The sequence below is a fragment of the Macrobrachium rosenbergii genome, chromosome 15, assembly GCF_040412425.1.
Source record: "Macrobrachium rosenbergii isolate ZJJX-2024 chromosome 15, ASM4041242v1, whole genome shotgun sequence".
Classification (NCBI taxonomy): Eukaryota; Metazoa; Arthropoda; class Malacostraca; order Decapoda; family Palaemonidae; genus Macrobrachium; species Macrobrachium rosenbergii.
The window spans coordinates 57056034-57075564 of record NC_089755.1 but is presented as its reverse complement, the minus strand read 5'-3'; the positions used below and the strand labels follow the sequence as shown (position 1 = coordinate 57075564).

General features: G+C 34.8%; 2 protein-coding genes across 3 annotated transcripts in view; one reads left to right on the top strand and one right to left on the bottom strand.

Moving 5' to 3' along the window:
• The window catches only part of Gdap2 (ganglioside induced differentiation associated protein 2), a 115098-nt gene extending 101870 nt beyond the window's left edge, over nucleotides 1-13228 (bottom strand). The window contains exons 1-4 of one of the 2 annotated variants that reach the window (XM_067118012.1): nucleotides 13093-13228; nucleotides 9532-9724; nucleotides 8432-8574; nucleotides 6871-7003 (exon numbers count right to left, since the gene is read on the bottom strand). In XM_067118012.1, the coding sequence (XP_066974113.1) occupies nucleotides 6871-7003; nucleotides 8432-8574; nucleotides 9532-9701 (446 nt within the window). In that variant the 5' untranslated portion in view covers nucleotides 9702-9724; nucleotides 13093-13228. Of the gene's footprint in view, nucleotides 1-6870; nucleotides 7004-8431; nucleotides 8575-9531; nucleotides 9725-10073; nucleotides 10177-13092 lie in introns of those variants that run through there. The other variant, XM_067118011.1, reaches the window with a different exon arrangement.
• Nucleotides 13229-13780: 552 nt separating this feature from the next.
• On the top strand, nucleotides 13781-19227 carry LOC136846779 (transmembrane protein 70 homolog, mitochondrial). Its single transcript, XM_067118020.1, has 6 exons — nucleotides 13781-13830; nucleotides 15310-15436; nucleotides 16447-16532; nucleotides 17089-17218; nucleotides 17996-18178; nucleotides 18749-19227. The coding sequence occupies exons 2-6, from the start codon at nucleotides 15317-15319 to the stop codon at nucleotides 18935-18937; spliced, it is 708 nt and encodes a 235-aa protein (XP_066974121.1). The 5' UTR covers nucleotides 13781-13830; nucleotides 15310-15316; the 3' UTR covers nucleotides 18938-19227.
• Nucleotides 19228-19531: the final 304 nt, after the last annotated feature.

Sequence of the window (19531 nt, the reverse complement as noted above, 5' to 3'; positions counted from 1 at the left end):
TTCTTATTGAGTTTCTTACAAAGTTACCCAGGCAAAGTCTGACATTTCCCGTCTTGTGTGTTTGTTCTCATGCTCTTTGGCAGGAAAAAGTCCCAATTCATGAGTGTTGACAGTCAACACATTAAAAATTTGGGATACAGGTTTTACCCAAAAATCAGGAGCCTTCTTTTATCTATCAATAGGGCACAGCGTTCAAAGAGTGTAGAGCCAATTTCTTACTAACCCCCACAGTTTAGCACCCAGTCAATGAAACACACCCCTATTTCATCTTGGGAAAAATTTTAAATACAAAAAGTAGTAAACTGTATTGTATAACAGTAAATATAAAACCAAACAGTACCTGTACTGTATTTTAAGTGTTTATACTACTTCAGGCATTCCTCATGATGATCTAAATAATGTGTCATTTCTTTGAAACAAAATTTATTTTCTTGTACAAACCGACCATCTGAAATTACCTAATTAATGGTCTTCACAACCCTAGAAACTCCAATCATGAACATCAATTACGAGATTGTCTGCTAGCTCGTTGGTAGCCTGGCCCATAAGCACCCATGAACATCCAGTTCCACAGAGGTATGGAGAAGAAAAAGGGGCTGGGAGGCAGGACATCATATAAATAATGGGATTGTGAAAAAAAAATTTTTTTTTAAAAAGTCACACATCTATAGCACAACCCATCTATTCATCTATTCATCTATGTCTCTTGTACTTCTATAATTTTTTAACAAATGTATTATTGCTTATACTTTAACACTGCTTATACTTTATTTCCTTCTGCTTCACAAACACTACGTAAACTAGATATAAAACCATACACTGAAATCTATCGTGATCTAGTGACCAATCCTTCAGCAGTTAATGAACAACTGGCTTGAACATGTTGTTAACCATGAAAAAATATGCAAAATACATATATTCTTCATTTGTCCAACAACAGAAATCTCCACTTAGTATTATGGCATGATTCTGTGGGTAAATGCAAAGCTTTGCTTAGTATGATCCCAATATCATGTAATGAGAGTACGGGCAAATACAGAAACTTTCCCTAAACACAGTTTAAAAAATTAATGTATACGTCTCAAAGACTAAAAGCAAAAGGGGCAAAGAAAATAAGGTGATAACAGTAAGAAATAAAAGTCCTCGCAATATTTAAACAGATAACTGCCTCCCAACATAGCAGAGCAAGGCAGCACAGTATATAACTTGTCAGAAAAACACTGATCACCATTAAAGGGGGATATTGAAACAAGAGAAAATTATAGAATTTACTTATAAAATCCACTTTAAAAAATAGAAAATGCCTAACATAAATTGAGAAACTATCCTGAAATGATGGAAAGGCAAAATTCAAAGTTCAAATCAGTAATGAGTGTCCAAGGAGAACTTGTTGAGCAGGGTAGACACTGGAGAATGAGACAATTGTGCACTTGGAACTGAAGGTTCAAGGTCACAGCCAGCAGACAATCTTCCTCTAATTGTTATTACGAAATGGACTATCTATGATTCAAGAATTATGCAATTCTAAATGATGGGTTTGAACAGCAAAAAAATTTTCCAGAACATCCATGTCAGTGGATCTCATTATAATTTATAAATCCTACACCTTTTCCAACAAACAATAGCAGGTGCTATACTCAAATCTATTTTACCATGAGAGTTGAGGTGTGGTCACTTGCATTGCCACATCTTTGAGTTTATTACAGTCCTTGTTTGAAATAAGCAATATACAGCTTAAGGATAGTTTTAGGTTTTGTCTTGATACTGGAGTTTCTCAAATTATGGACTATGCTAACACATTTTACTTTTACATTTTAGTACTCTTAAGAGAAAAGCCCTGGATTCCTCTTATTTCTACTCAGTGGTTGAACAACACTCATCATTTGACTATTTGCAATCAAGAAAAGTTAAAACATTTCAAAACATATTTCAGAGATTTATACAATTTCAGGACATTGTAAACAATCTCCTACGTTTGAATATGATAGACTCTAAGTGAAGAGCTTTAACAAACAGTGAGGTAACAGGATATATGATTTCTGAATACATAAACAACTTATTAAATACCCTTCCTTGACCCAAGACAGGTAATCGGAGATGTGGCAATGCAAATGCCATGTTTCTCTTTAGTAAGATTAAGGACTGGTTTAAGACAAAAACCAATTGAAAATGTATATATTATTCACAAATTGCTTACTCTGAGTCATTTTATTCAATCTAGTCATCAAACAGATTCCTTTTTCTCTTACATTTTCCATCAGCATGATAAATTTGGCACCATTTATAAATGGTACTAATCCAGCTTCAACTCTCACGCTAGAATAGCCAGAGTATAGGCTATTACTTTCTGAATCAGTGGAGGATGTGCTTCACCGACTGGGTCTCACTGCTCCCGAGGGCAGAAAGTAATTGAAGACGTCCACTCAGTGAATCCTCTTTCCCCATTAATGATAAAGGCATAATCTTACATTCCTGTTCTACATCAAAACCCAATGCAGTCAAAACAATTCATGCCATATGTAAAAACCAAGTTTTCAACAAAACGACATTCTGAATCTATCTGGTCAAAAAAGAGAAGTATCCAAGCCATCTAAAAGTAGTTCTGTAGAAAAAGATGAGTATAAAAAAGTTCTGACTCTCATGCTATGCTTGTCTTTTCACCACCAACTGGAAATCACTCGGGCAAGCATTACCAACAGAAGGGAGAGATTCCTAGGCAGAGAAAAGTTCTCAGAGAACATGCATAATCGTTTTCAAAGTTCTTTTAAAGGTGCCATGTCAATGCATACAGAGTAAATATCTTAAGCGTCATTGATAAACAATGCCTTCTTCCACATTAAAAGACAGATCATAAACTCTGTACAATGCACAAAAAAAAAAAATCATCACTGATTCAAGACTCACATTTACCAGACACCCACCATCAGTGGGCGTTCTTCACGTCGCCTTCAAAGAACAGCTGCTATTCAGTACTCGCAGTGGCACTTCTCTTAGTCTAAAATATGTTTAGGGCATCAAGAGCAACTCCTTCCAAAACTGCAGTAATGCATAAGCTCTTTTAATTTCCACAATGAAACTTCCCTAGCATTTAAAATAGCAGATTAACTCATAATCATCTCCTACACCAAATAACAAGGCCCTTAATAAAAGCATATCATCACACCATCTCCCCTCAAAAGATTTCGTCTTCATTCTGTTTTGTGCACTGTGAAAAAATAAATTTGCCAAACTTATTATAAAGATAACATAAACTGTAAAACTGTTATTAGCACACACTATGAATAGAACACAGAAGTCTAGCAAAAACTGGTTTTTCTGGAGGTACCCATTATGTAAACACACTGCTGATACGTCTCTCCATCTGATACCAGGGCTGAAAAGAAACTTTAAGATAAACGTTTGTGACTGAGTAAAGAGAGAAAAAGTGTAAAATGGACCAGTCTGTGATACCTCTCAGCCTGCAAGATAACACGAATTCATAGTTTGAAGAGAAGCGTGCTTAGATATCGTAGCTGTCTTCAGGCCTGGTGCGTAAAACATACAGGGGATATAAAGTCAATAAGATTTTTCTTTTATAAACAAAAACCTCATATTATTATATGGTTGCGAGCGATAATACATAAAGAAAAATATGAGGTACACATTCCTGTTGCAATTAGTACTTCAGCAACATCCAATGAAGTAATCAAACCTCAATAAATGTCCTGCAATGCAAACAGTTTGTAAAATCAAGCTTACAATGTGGAAAAAAGTGTCAAGTTGAAAAGCATGTGCTTAGGATACAAGCGGCCTTAAAATCTTCAGACAATAGCCACTTTTTCTGTAAATTCAAGAAAACAAATAATGTTTCAACTGAATGCACCTACACCCACAGGCTTAACACATGTTGAATATATTACTGGATGACTAATAAGGTCCACATAACATAACCAACACATTCTGTTAATTGTTGTCATACCACAAAAATAAAACAGGAACATTCATACAAATACACAATATCAAGCACACTGCTAATCCAATTTGAAACAGAACCACATTAATCAGAGCAGCCATAAACAACACTATTTTGTTAACTGCTAACATACCACAAAAATATAATAAGCACATTTACACAAATACATAAAATATCAAGCATACTGCAAATCCCAACTGAAAAAGAACCACATTAATCAAAGCAATCTACAAAAGATGTCACATCATTTCTTGAGAAGTCGTGAGGATTAGGTCCCCAGTCCAGACAAGAACTATCTCTGGCGTCCTTTTCATATCTCTCTGACAAAAAATATATTCACTATTTCAGGTATCAGAAATACAAATCAACTCATTCATTACTGATTTATTTGATTAATTTGGAGGCTAGCAGCTGTCCTCACATGGAAATGTCAATAATGTGAAGGCTAGTAGTTGTCTTCACATGGAAATGTCAATAATGTGACCAAAATAATCTCTGTTCTTTGTAAAGTCTCCATCAAACTGGACTAATAACTCAAGACAGACACAAAGCACATGCACACACATAAATATGATGGATGTCCCTTGGTATATCGACTTTTCAAGATAAATTACAGAATACTGTACCTGTAAATACGGACGTTTAAACATGAACTACACTCTGTAACACACTGTAATCTGAATATTTTACGTTAAATACCAGTATACTTGTCTCATCGAAAACTGTGGCAACTTCTAACCAGTTTTATATATGAATCACATCAATTTACACTATGCTGAAGAAATTAAACTACTCTGCATTGTTCTGATAAATATGGAGTTCAGTACACGTAGGCTATCAGTGTTACAAATATAAAAAATAAGTATACGGAGAACAACTGCATTTTATATCTGTGGGATTTAAAAGGATATAACCAATATTATGAGCACCACAAATAGTCAGTCAGAATTTTAGAAATTACTTTTGAAAGACTGGATTTCATACACAGTATGTTTCTGCGCATGATAACCCCAGCAACCATAAATGCATATCCCAACTGTAAAATTTTCCATAAAAACATTCCATTATCCGTTTAATAAACCAAACACTCTATTTTAATTTGCAAAATCTGTAAACTGAGGCATCACTATTTCTCCAACGTAACTTTGCTTGCAGAATCTAAATTATCAACAACTTTCTTTGCAGAATCTAAATTACAGGCAGTTCCCGGTTTACGGCCGGCTCGATTAACAGCGATCCAGTTTTATGGGGCTTGTCTAGCAACGAAAATCGGCAATTTTCAGCACCGAAAATCGCCGATTTCCACTCGTCGGCGCCAATAATTGGGTATTGGCGCCGATACATACCTAAACAGATGGGCCGATAACCGAAAATCGCGCTTTTCGGCGCCGATAACCCCCGAAAATCGCCGAAAATTGCCGACTTTCGGTTAGCAGCGATTATCGGTTATCATCACACCCTCAGAAACAGAACCCCGCCGATAACCAGGGACTGCCTGTATTAAAAAAATTTCAGCCACTTTACTGTAATACAGTACTGGGTTGCGGCACAGCAATGATACAACACACACAGTGTAGAAGAAAGGTCTGTTTATCCCAATAGGGGGATACAAAAACACCATAATGCCTTGATTTTTCAGTGAAACAGTGTTAGAAAGTTACATAATGTCCAATGATGCAAAAGAAACAGTAAAAAATTGGGAAAAAATCTAATTTAGTAAGATCAGTGGATAAAATGAACAGACTTATACAACATAGAGTATCAAAACCCAAACTCCCCCTTTATAGTTCATCTAACTGCATAAAAGAAAAAAAAAGAGAAAACATATTAGTCTGACATAAGTCAGATAACTGAAAGCCTCAACAATGCCATCACAAAAAACAAACCTTCAAATGATTATGAACATAATACTATAATGTACTTAGGTCCATACCCGCCCTTAACAAAAGAAAGAAAAATTTCAATCAATGTATTACAGTACAAACATCAAATCAATGTTCTCACCCCAACTTCAAACATCGATGTTTTCTTTTAAGGAAAGATACAATTGTGAACAGCATAAAAAAAAGACATAAGAAGTTTTAAGGTATCTGCCCAAAACCAATCTAGAGAAAATAGTAGCAGCAACAGCTAGGAAATAACCTATTACAAACTGAAACAATGACGGATATAAACAATGATCAGTGTAGCAGTGAATACGTCAAAGTAAACAGAATGAAAAGAGTAGAACAATGATTCACTTCCCGTTCAATTTTCTGCAGAAGAAGAAGATACACTGTTAGTGAATGAGATAGCCACAGCATACAACTACCTCCTTCTAGAGGTAAAATGGATAATGATCTTGAGGCTTAAAATATTCTCTGGAAACATAACTATAATAACAATAAATTTCAAGACACATAACCCAACCCAGTTCAATGTACCTTTCATATGTATGATTCCAAAAAACTTATTCTTCCTAAACATACCTAGAATAACCATTCACATTTTAAATAAAGACATTTCAGGTGCAATTCTCGCAAAACATGGCACAGCCAACAGACCCATGTGCTGAAAGCATGAACATATGACACTACTGCTCGTACAATGCAGGAACTGTACGCTTCCATGTCACAGACCTGAATTAATCAACCAAATATTCTATTCACAGTACACACACAACCATGCAGGCTAATACGTACGTTCACTACGCTACTGCACTTCATCAAATCAAGCTTTTTCAAACTAGATACCACAAAAAAATGTTTACAGAAACACTATACAACTTAAACTATATGAAGCAGTTATCGTTTGAAATCCAGTCTACAAAAACGGAAGGAAAAACAAACTTTACTTTACTGATCAAAGCTTTTGAGTGTTGTGGTGCTTTGTGCAACAAATCGAAAGGTATCTACTACAAGGAAATCTCTAGACTTTACCTGTAGCAATAATGCAATGAGCTTTCAGCAGCAGTGTGGTACTTGATATTATAGCGAGGACCAACTGTGTGTATGACATGTCGCGCTGCCAATTTGTAGCCATCTGTTAAAACAATCTCTCCAGTTTTGCAACCTGATGTAAAAATATTCCGTAAGCATCCCTTCCACAAAAAAAGAGTCAAAAGCACCTTATTTCAAATGTATCACACTAAGCACAGCCACTGTAACTATCACCAAGCTAATACGGTACGGTACTGCACAGTACACTGAATGCCACGTATGGTATTCTAATGAAAAAGGCCTGCCCAGCAGCACACAGTGTCACAAAAGCAACAACAGATATTTCTATGCTTCACTAAAATGTATAGTACTCTCTGCTAATTAGATGACTAGTTGAAAAATTCACATCGCCAACGACAACATCACCTTGAACACAAAGACAAACATTGTACTGAAATTTGTGACCTTCCTAGAGTTTTCTTTCCAGTTCTTAATGGTCGAATATCCATCAAGAGTAAAATATGATTAAACACAACAGATATTAAGCATATGTAGCAATTTCTGCATCAAAACATCAAGTTATCTCACTGACGGAATAAAAACTTTCTACAATTCATTTAGCAGAACAGTTTTCAGCAAGCAATCCAAAAACCATATAAGCTTCATACACTTTAATTGCTCTCAAATTACCAGTAACTATTACAGTAAAACACTTTGCCAACGCAATGAAAAAAAAATCATAATGAAGAAAGATAAAACCTAATGTATACACAGTAAAGGCATAATCAAGTGTACTTTAAAATGTGTCAAGAACAATACACAAGTTGCTTAATTGCAATATCTGAAGAGATTTCGGAATGATGCAGACCATGTGTACCTAATTGCAAAGATATCAGGACTAAAGCCCTCAAATTGTGCTTTCGCAGAATTTTCCAGGAACCAATGACCAGATCAAATGTTAAGGTACAGTAAACCCCCCGTATTCGTAGTCTCGCTATTCACGGACTCATGTATTCGCGGATTTCTCTGTAGAACGTATCTACCAATTATTCGTGGAAAATTCGCCCTTTTGCGGTATTTTCCACTGAGAAATATTCACTAATTACTGTATTTTCATACCTTTTTCATGACTAGATGCACTTTTTGTGATAAAACTATTAAAATACTCAGGTATATGCATTTTTAGAGAGTTTTTTTTTGTGTTCAAACTATCAAAATAGGCAGTTCTAAGTGTTTTTAAGAGGGGTTTTAAGTATTCGCAGATTTTAGCTATTCGCAAGGGGGTGCAGAACACATCCCCTGAATACAGGTGGTTTACTGTACACATATTTCTAAAATAACGGTATCACTGGAATATTGTATTCAAAGTAAAATAATATATAGTAAGGGGGCTAAACCATTACCGTACTTTCATACCTTAGACAACATGATTTGGCAAACAGAAGCTCCCCCCAAACCATCCACACCGACTACCAATCAGTCGCAAACAGGATCAACCAGAGACCTTTCAAAATCCACACCTACAAGAGACCAAACGATACAAGTTGCAAACAACACTTACTCTTGATGTTGTTATAAAGCTCATGCTTCATTTCTGGCCCCGCTTTGAAAATAAGCCTTTCACTGTAGCCATTTTGTTCACAAAGCGATTCATTTGTACTATGAACTATAGCATCAGCATTTAGTTGTGTAATGTCTCCAGCCCTGAAATACAACATAAGTCTTACATTACGGCAAAGTGCGAATCTGTTGAAATTCACTGGACTAAAATCACATGCTCGTACGTAATGCTTTGTGAACGACGCGCAATTATTTTTCCCTCGTAATCTGAGGCCTACTACGGAAAGTTCTGAGAATTTCAAGCATAGAAGCCTATCCTGGAATAGTGAGAAGCTGCCCTTACATAATGTTCTGATATAAAATTTAGAAAATATAATCATGGTGATATTTGGGGGTAAGTTTAGCTACAAATTAGAAACTCCTTGTAAAAGATATTAAATTCTATTTTTATGAAGGCGGTAAGTTCTGGATTTGCTATTTACACTCCAAGGCTAAAACTCTGTTTTTATAATGGAGGTAGGATTTACGTTCTCTGTGAAATGAATGAAAGAGCAAATGAAGGCTTCTACCCACATAGCCCTATAGGAAACAGAGCCAATACTACATACTTAAAAACTGAGTTTCAAGTAAAGCTATTAACATTTATTTTATAAACTCAAGCTCAACAAATCCTCTAAATGCTTTGAAAATTCTAAAAAAATTCTGTCATCTGCCACTTAAATATCTACAAATGATTTTGAAAACATCTGCCAGCTTAACATGATGCTTCTCTCCCAGATCACAAGGAATTCAGAAAAGCTTTTGTAGGAATTCAGAAAAGCTTTTGTTTCCTAACTACTAAATCAACAGTATGAAATAAAAGAATATAATAACGTAAGTGCCTAAAAAGATTAATGGGTCATCCTCAACAAATTTACATCCCAGCAAATAAAAGATACTTTATATACTAGTACAAAACTATAACTAGTAGTTCAACTAACCTTCAGTGCATATATGCAAAATAAATTTACGAGTGAATAGGCTGCAGCCAATTTACAGCAAAAGAATTTTTAAATGTCATCAAATGAAACCTGGCAAGGATTTTTTCTTGCAAACACTTACCAGAGGCACAGTTTACTGTTAAATATCTTATTGACTCTGAAGGGTGGTGTTGCGTGGTTGGGCGTTGGCTGAGGAGGTAGAATAGGAGTGGAACTAGGTTCTGACACTGCCCAGACAGGCAGCGACCACACATCAACTATCTTCATGTTAATGCCTAGGGGCTCCATCATGTCCCATGCTATAGTTCCTGAAACTAATCATAAAACATCTGTAGTGTTTTGGGGCAGAGAGTAACTAACCTTGCAGGCAAACCATAACTGTACCTTCGTTAGGAATACAATTTCGTGGAAAATAACCAACATCAAATTTTACACATGAAAAGAGGATACACTTTAAGCCAAAATGGTAATCCCTCGCCATGCATTCTCTGCAACACATAATTTGAAACGCATGCTGCCCAACATCAAATATAGCTGCAAGGGGCCTATATTATCCATCTCTATCTTAATATATCACACTATTATTTGGACTGTGTAAAATTTTCAATGAAATTAAGTTTTCTGAAAGTCCTGGTACCTCTCACTAAACTATAATCAAATCACCTTGCAGACTTTCTTTAGTTTAATATGCTATTTGCTTCTGGGCACCCAAGTTCTCGACTGGTCACAACTCGAGCGTTGGCTCAGTTTGGCTGATGACTGAAACTGGCAGATTAATAGGTTCAAAGTGAAGCAGAGTTCCATATCATGGATATCACTTTCATATATAACTAAATATACCATAAACATTAAAAGGAATTCACTGTATCAGTAGTTCCTATCTCAAAGATATTCCCCAGTCCATATGATAAGATAGACTAAGTAAACATATACATGATGATTCAAAATCTTGAGTGATATGTGCTCGAGGGAATTACCTACCATTGTTAGTTTTAGAGCACACTGAATACTGTACATAGACAACAAAAAAGCCAATTTCGAACAAATTTTTTAGGGGAAACAGATAAGAGTGCCATGATAATACTGTACTTTACAAATCAAGGATTTGTCAACCCAAATATCCTAATGTTACATGCTGACATTCCACATAAGACATGAGTGAGGAGACAAACATTAGTAGGCCTATTTGAGATGCACTGTACAGTGTGCGACATGTGCGAGAAATAGGGGTGGAATTATGTTTATTGTACTGAGTCACTGAATTAGCATCCTACCAACACACATTCTGTTGCTCATGCATTTGATAGACAGTACACCAAAGTGAAAAGACAGCCATTGGAATTTCGTTTGCCTACTTTGTCGGCTCGTTTAGAGATAGCGAGGAAATAGCTTTTATAACCAGAGTGCCTCTGGCAGCGTTTAGAATTACAGGCATTGAAAAACAATTTGGGATGTATCAGACGACGACGAAACAAATCCTGCGGCCTGTGTCACTTGCAGTATAAGGTAATTTGGACTGAAAGTGAAAAAAATTATTTTTAGGAATAGGAGAGTCATGACGGAAGCAGGGGACAGACCTACGTTCAACAACGAAGGCGTCTCTATTAAGTTTTTCTAACAAATCTGTCACAGAAGCAATAAAAGTTGAATAGGCCTACCTGCATAAAATATGGACAACTATTTTGAGAAATACACATTATACAAGTTGTATTTAATGTTGCAATAAACTGTCACTCATACATTCAGCTTCAATAACATTCAATTAGTACATCTTGCGTTACTCTATTGTTCCAGGTGGTGCAATTCACGCATTTCGGTTTTATTATGCAAAACTTTCCTGTGGGCCTACAGACATTGAAATTACTAATATCATACCATTCACTAACACTCAATCAGATTACCTTCAATAATTATGTATAGCGTTCAAATCAATGACGTTCAATCATTTTGGTTTTCTCACGTGTTAGGCAAAATTCTCCTGTAGGCCTAGGCCCTATATATATGAAAAATAAGGTAAAAGTTTGTTTCCGGTCCGAACTCCAATTCCACGTGACAAATATATTTTTTTGGCAGTTTTCTTGCTGTTTTCAATTGTCCCATTCAGGATTTCAACCGGAGGCCATTCGTCGTAAAGTTTCAAAACCTCAGGCTGTAAGCACGTTTACGTGCAAGATGGGCGCCATGTTTAGTACCTGCCCCTTGGGGATGTACGTAAAACATAAGATAATGGCGGTAAATACCACAAACATAAAATAATGATGGTAAATAACACGAACATAAGATAATGATGGTAAATACTACAAACATAAGATAATGATGGTAAATACCACAAACATAAAATAATGACGGTAAATACCACAAACATAAAATAATGATGATAAATACCACAAACATAAAATAATGATAATAAATGCCACAAACGTAAAACACTGACGGTAAATACCACAAATATAAAATAATGATGATAAATATCACAAACAAAATAATGATGGTAAATGCCACAAACATAAATACAAAAAATAATGATAGTAAATGCCACAAACATAAAATAATGGAGATAAATACCACAAACATAAAATAATGATGATAAATACCACAAACATAAAACAATGACAGTAAATACCACAAACATAAAACAATGACGGTAAACACCACGAACATAAAATAATGACGATAAATACCACAAACATAAAACAATGACGGTAAATACCGCGAACATAAAATAATGACGATAAATACCACAAACATAAAACAATGACGGTAAATACCACGAACATAAAATAATGACGATAAATACCACAAACATAAAACAATGACGGTAAATACCACGAACATAAAATAATGACGATAAATACCACAAACATAAAACAATGACGGTAAATACCGCGAACATAAAATAATGACGATAAATACCACAAACATAAAACAATGACGGTAAATACCGCGAACATAAAACAATGACGATAAATACCACAAACATAAAACAATGACGGTAAATACCGCGAACATAAAATAATGACGATAAATACCACAAACATAAAATAATGATGGTAAATACCACAAGCATAACGTCTTAGATGTTACGGCCCAAACGTCCGACGGCCGAAACGACCAGGACCGGAGTACTCGACGGGACGTTCAGACCGGAAACGAACATTATCGAAAAATAATGCCATAGGCCTAAACATCACCCTTAGGGCTATCGTTACGCTACGGACGTTGTGTGTAATTTACAGTTTAATATTAATTAAAAATAATTAAAAAATCTGAAATAACAACCGAGTCGTAAATGAGAAAGAAAACAAGCAGTCTAACCTACACGAAAAAAAAAAAAAAGTCTAAAAGTCTAACCTACGGCAGTAAAGAAAAGCTGGATAGGCCTATGTACGCCTTCCTAGTAGGCCTATTATATATAAACATTTATATAACAAATAATAGCAATAATATAGTCTGCCATTTTAAAACAGACATTCCAATATAAAAAAAAAATACAAAATACCCCTTAACCTAATTAAATCGGGGCCAGTCGCCCCCCCTCCACCTCCACTCACGAAGCTACGCTACGACACAAACCAATCAAACAACGGAAACCGATCTATCATCGATACCACTCATCTAAATAAAAAACAAAGTTAATTATTTAATTAATTAATTAATTAAGACGAAAAAAAAACTTCCTTACTTGTAAGGCAAGGACGGTGTTTTTTTTTTTATCGTATTTACAAAATCATCTGATTGGTGTTGTTTTGTTTACAGATGGCGCCTCCTCCTCCTCTCTCTCCTCTCCTCGGCCGCCCCCCCCCCCGGGGGGGGAAAGTGACTGACAGCCGCCAGGGGGCGGCGGCCCTTTTTGGTGTTTCTCCTTTTAGTTGTTTCGTCCTGTTTTGATGATGAAATTCGCATAGAATTGGTAATTTTATTAATGATAAGTCTTTGAGTCGTGTGTGTTAAATGGATGCTTAGATTTTATCATTTATTTTTTTTAAATACAGATCACGTCCGTTACGTGACTAAGATTAACTTTTATGTTGTAAAAATAAATTCATATATATACATATTTATATTATATATATATATATATATATATATATATATATATATATATATATATATATATATATATATATATATATATATATATATATATATAAAGACAAAATCCACGAGGGAAAAATAAATAAAGAATTGTTTCCCCTTTCCTTCGTGGATTTTGTCATTATCTATACACATTCATCACCTTCCATATTTTCGTGATTCAGTTATACATACATACATATATATATATATATATATATATATATATATACATACATACATACATATACATATTATTATAAATATATAATGAGAAACATTACCAATACTTCCAGCCAATTCGTCAACAACCTGAAATGGCCCTTTAACTCGTGTCTTCACGAAGGTAAATAAGCCCACCTTTAATTTTATTCATTTTTAACACTTTTTCTTCATCTGATCATTTTTTACATATGATAATTTACAGTATTTTATTGTAAATTGTGATAAAATTTTCATAGTGACTTTAAATTAGGTTATCGAACCTGATCCTCACCGGTATATGTTAATGGAATATCGTGGTTAGTTGTAGCCATTAATTTTGATTTTTGGTTATATTTTGGTGACAGTATATCCTATATATATTTTATGCAATAACTCGTCTCTTCATTTTATTAAAAAATAAGAATTGCTCGTCAGCATAACCAAGGTTAGGTTAGGCTGTCATTTTAGTGTTTTGCTTATGTATTTATTTATTCATAAACAAATTAATCTTTTACTTGTATTTTGTAAAACTAATAATGCAAATGAGTGTTTTAAATGTGAGGTACTCTGAAACAAAGATATTCGCCTAACCTAACCTAACCTAAGCTATCCCTCTTGGGGTTTGTTGGGGGGGGGGGCGTGGTCCCCTCGTGGTATCCGTTATCGTACCCAGAACCCCATACCGTTCATCCTAAGCAAATTTTGAAAGAGAGGTTAGGGTGAATAATATGAAAATGCATTATTCTCACAGAACTGTATAGCTAGGCAGGAGTTTATACCATCTTCGTAATAGTACCCTTTTGGTAAAAGTGCTTGTGACTTGTTTTACTAAATTATGAAACGAATCATAGTACATGTACTGTTGAAACCGAGTGAAATAAGCTATATTTTGTTTAATCTACTTATTTCAAATTCTTGTCTCTTGTGATTCTTGGTCTTAAAAGACCGTTTCCATTATCGCTGATCTAAGGGTGACAGTAATCTTTTTACCATCTTCATGAAAGCACAGAATGGTACTTATTGAGAAAGAAATACCTTTCTGGCAGTGCTTTGTCATTGATTATCAAAGCACTGCTAATTTTACGCAGTCATAGATTTCATGAGTGCAAAATAATAACGCTAGAAAGCAATTTAACAAGACCTGTAAGGTTTCGCGAATATCTGTGGCTGGCCCAGTCAATTTGTTCTTCAGTGAAAGATGCAAACAGAAAGAGAAAAAGAAGCAAGGATTGAAAGCCAAGTCTTTACAGAGTGGAAGAACAAATGACAAACAGGAAAGAGGGTGGGAGGAATCACAGTATTCTATGATGCTGTGATGTGTGATTTTCATTGATTTTTACCTTGTTATATTGATCTCTTACTTTTTGCTGTAGCTTCTTTGAACATAGTGCATGCACAACAAAATTATTTTTCTGTAAAAGACCTCAGAATGAGTTAGCATGACTCATGAATAGTTAATGTAGTTTACAAAGTAAAATACTAACAAAGTTCTTCTCTAGGACAGGCAAAAATTGCAAAAACTTGACAAGTTTAAAATGAGTAACAAAGATCTTTGAAAACAGAAGCCATAAATCATGAGGGCCATATCTTATCAGTGAATATTTCCTTTTTTCATTTTCAGGTATAACATGGCACTAGTTGGATCCTTGCACAGAGCATTACACCTGCAAAGATGCACAGGCGTTGTTTTGCTGCGATCATCTGTGGCATCTTTAAGTAGCAGTGGTCCATCTCCTCAGTTATTACAGGTAAAGACCTTGTTCCCCATTAAACTGAAAGTCATTCACTGTATTTCAATGTAAGAAATATTTTGACATCTGAAAATAAATTTCCTATGAAGATAAAGAACTAAAACGGAAAGGTGATCTTATATCCATTTAATATAATAATATTAAGTTGAGAACGGAGACTTTTCACATTCAGCCACATAAAACATTAATTATAATGATAAATGTATGAATTATACTCACTATTTATTGTCAGGATGGACAAGTAAGTTACATTACTCAATATGGAACTTTAATGTTCAGTTTTAGAAGTGCCATGCCATCTCTAATCCGACAACTTTGATAAATGAATGAATGAAACATTTATTTTAGGCTATAAAACCATGCACTTTGGCACTTTTGAAAAGGGGATTTGGAGTGGTTGGATAGCAAAAAAGAGGAATCCGGGAAATAAACGAGATGAAGTACAAGGATCTGAAGTTGAAACTGGGAGAAAACCCCCACAGTCGCATGAAGCAGTGATACCGTAGTTAGAGAGGTTTGACAGCAAGATGGAAGAAGGTACGTTAATTGGGAATGGATGTAAAGTAAAAGGCTACTACGAGGGTGCAGCTAGGAGTTGAAGTGATGCCACAAACACCCTTTAGCAATGCCTGCAGTGCACCACGAGATGCAGTGACAGTGCTGCGCTCATAAAGCATACATAGAACAGCTTTAGTGAAATGCTTGGGAGAAGACCATTTAGTGAGCATTAAAACGATATTGTATTCACGAGTTATTGGATTCCAGTATTTAACCAGACCACTGAAACTGTACCCTAGAATAAAAGTCTTAGGTGATGTAAAGTGTTCTTTATTGATTAGATTTACATTCAATCGCGTAAACACGTAAAACTAGAATGAAAAGAATAGGTACTGCATAGTGATGATTGGTTGCATTATAATGGAAGTTCTATATGATTTTTTCTTTTTTACTTTTAACACTAACATGATTTATGCCGCTCAGTATTCTACTGCATTTTGTTTTAACAGATTGGCACTGTGAAGACACGACAGCACAGATCTTACTGTAGTGACAGCAACAAAAGTAAACCACAGGATATAACTGCCCAAGAAAAGTGAGTACAGTACTACAATATAATACCGTGCAATGTATGATAATTTGATAAAAGCAGTTTAAAGTTTTAAGAGTATGCTCACTTACTAATGTTAGAGGAGCCTATTTGATTATTAGATATAAAAAAAAAATACTGATAATATTCTGAGTGGATTACATATGTCTTGGATGTCCCTTGGGTCAAGAGGTCAGTCCTTTGTTACCTGAAACAATGATTGATTTATTGATCAATATACGGTGGCTTCTACAAGTGATTTATTGTTCAGCGTATCTTCTTGCGTTGATTTATTCTTTTTTTGTACCTTTTGTCATCATACATATGGGAGTGCAGTAAACTTGCAAATGTTCCTTGGGTCTCTCTCTATACTTTAATTGCAGCACTACTTGAATTACAACATTTTATTGAACTGTTCTGCATCGTGAATTAGGTTATTTTTACGTTTTCAGATAAGTGCAGTATCTTGGTCCTCTGATTTATTATAATTTTTCTTAAGGTCTTAGATTTTATTTCCAACAAGTAGTGATGCATCATTTTAACCTCAATATTCCATTCCCAGGGTTGATATTGGTCCTGGTACTTGGAAGGAAGTTTATCATGGTATTCTGACGACTCAGATCAGAATGGTGAAAGTCTTCTCCCTGTCAACATCATTCATAGGACTTTCAATGCAGCCTCTTCTTTTCCAGGTAATATATTGACAGTACTGTGTATATGAATAGAGTTCATGTTCTGAATAATAATAACAATAATACAGTAATAAGCTGAACTGGTTGTATATATGGCCTGCCACGCTTTATTGTGCGAACGTCACCCTTAGAGAAATTAACAAACCATATTAAGCACCTCAGTATTTTACAAAAACTGCAGAAAAAGTTAAGTATACCTTAGTTTAACCAGACCACTGAGCTGATTAACAGCTCTCCTAGGGCTGGCCCGAAGGATTAGTTTTATTTTACGTGGTTAAGAACCAATTGGTTACCTAGCAACGGGATCTACAACTCATTGTGGAATCCAAACCACATTATAACGAGAAATGAATTGCAGAAATGACCAATATTCATACAGGGTTTAAAGTGAACTAGAGTGCAAGATGTGTCATATCTTCAAAGTCAGCAGGTGCAAATTTATATGGTACTTTAAAGGTGGTTAATTTTCTATTTTGATCTTATATTAGTCAGGGTTTTGTTTTTAACCATCAGGCTATTTTAAGTTTATGGTGACTGCTGTCATCCATCTTTTGATGGAGAAATGCAATAGAATTATTTTTCATTCCATTATGTATTGTGATATCATTATGAAAAATTCAAAACTACGATTTATTTGGACAAAACATCATAGGCATTAGATACTTAGTACAAAATGGTAGACTCAGGAAACAGATTAAGAAATTTGAAGGCATATTGAGAAGTATTTAAAGTTTATTATAAGAAATATTTCAAGTACTGTACGTTTCAAACTTCCAGAAAGTCGTTGGTACTGGTGCTGGATTAGCCATTGCTGCAGGGTCCTTTATTGGGTTTTTCACTTTCGTAACTCCTTTCCTGATTCACTGGATCACAAAGAAGTACGTTACGAGATTAGAATACGATCCAAAACACGACATTTACTCCGCAACAACTTTAACTTTCTTCTTGAGAGAAAGAAAGGTATGTTTTTTTCTTATTAGCTTACATCGAGTAAGTTGTATTCATGATGTTAATTGCAATCTTGGCTGCTTGGTCATCAAGTGTTGCATTTACTTGCCTTCCCATATATGGTAACCATAAAGCCTTGCTTTAGTGTAAATTGGAAAATTGTCTTTTATATATTATTAGTTTATATATATTTACTTATATATTTTTAAGTATGTGCATTTTCTGTCGAGTTTGTACTAAAAATTCAGAATAAATCAAAAGTACTTTAAAGCTTTTAAGTTTTATTCCTATTCTTTAGAAAGTGGACTTTACTTTGCGATGCTTTATTTGCTTGAAGTGTCGTCCTTATCATAGCTTGTGTAGCCTAACATGGGTCTAAAACAGGGACCAAGATATTAGATATTACAAAGGCAGTTAGACCAGACCATTGTTAAAACAGTTATCTCATACAACTGAACTATAAGCTAGTATTCCAAGTTGAATTGTGACCGAAGTGAAATTGTACTGTCGAAGAATTTTTAATGTAGAATGCTTTGAGCAAGAATCCTCTGTAACCAGAAATCTTATTGTTCACCCTTGCAGATTAATTTTAAAGTAGGTGATGTTCAAGTGCCAACAGTACCAGGTCTCTTCACTACTTTTCACGTCAAAAATCAGCCCCTCTTTGTGGAACCTAGGATGTTTGAAGACATCGAACATTACGGAAGAATAATGGGATACGACAAACCAATGGACTTCAGTCCTGATGAGGACGATAAAGAACATAAGTAATATGACAATTGGAGTTCCTTTTTAATATATTTAAGAGTTTGTTATAATTGTCGATGGTTGTAATCATAGAATTTATATTGGTTAGAATTTTTTAGTAAAATTCATTTTGAAGTTTCAGTATAGTAGTTAAAATTGAAAAACCAAAGTGTGTATTCTTGTTAATTCAACAACTGTAATAAAATATTTTGTATATAGCCGTTATATTTTTAGATAGCACTTGGTACATTTCCTATCATTGTAAAATATTTTTGTAGGATGTATTTAGCTGCTAATAAAATTGTCCTGTGAAAGCTGGTTGCTTATTTGACCCATTCAAGATGTCCTAAAGTTACCAGTAACTTCAAATTTCAATCACAGACAAACTACACTGTCCAATTGTCAAGTACTTTAGCAAAATGCATGGTGTCTAAAGAGGTGACCTAGAAAAACTGCTTTCATTGGCACTGTTCATCAAGAAAAAAAATTTGGTTACTTGATATTTTCAATGTTGAATGTGTAAAACCAAGAAATATTAGGCACATAAGGAATAATAATTTGTAGTTACTTATCCTCCTCTCCCTTCACTACTTACAAGATCCAGATGTTGTTTGGCAT

What these genes read in the sequence shown, in the direction of transcription:
- LOC136846779 (XM_067118020.1), top strand. Translation starts at nt 15,317, where the DNA reads ATGGCACTAGTTGGATCCTTGCACAGAGCATTACACCTGCAAAGATGC. An exon ending in CATCTCCTCAGTTATTACAG is followed by an intron (nt 15,437 to 16,446) that starts GTAAAGACCTTG and finishes TTGTTTTAACAG; the next exon opens with ATTGGCACTGTGAAGACACG. An exon ending in GATATAACTGCCCAAGAAAA is followed by an intron (nt 16,533 to 17,088) that starts GTGAGTACAGTA and finishes TTCCATTCCCAG; the next exon opens with GGTTGATATTGGTCCTGGTA.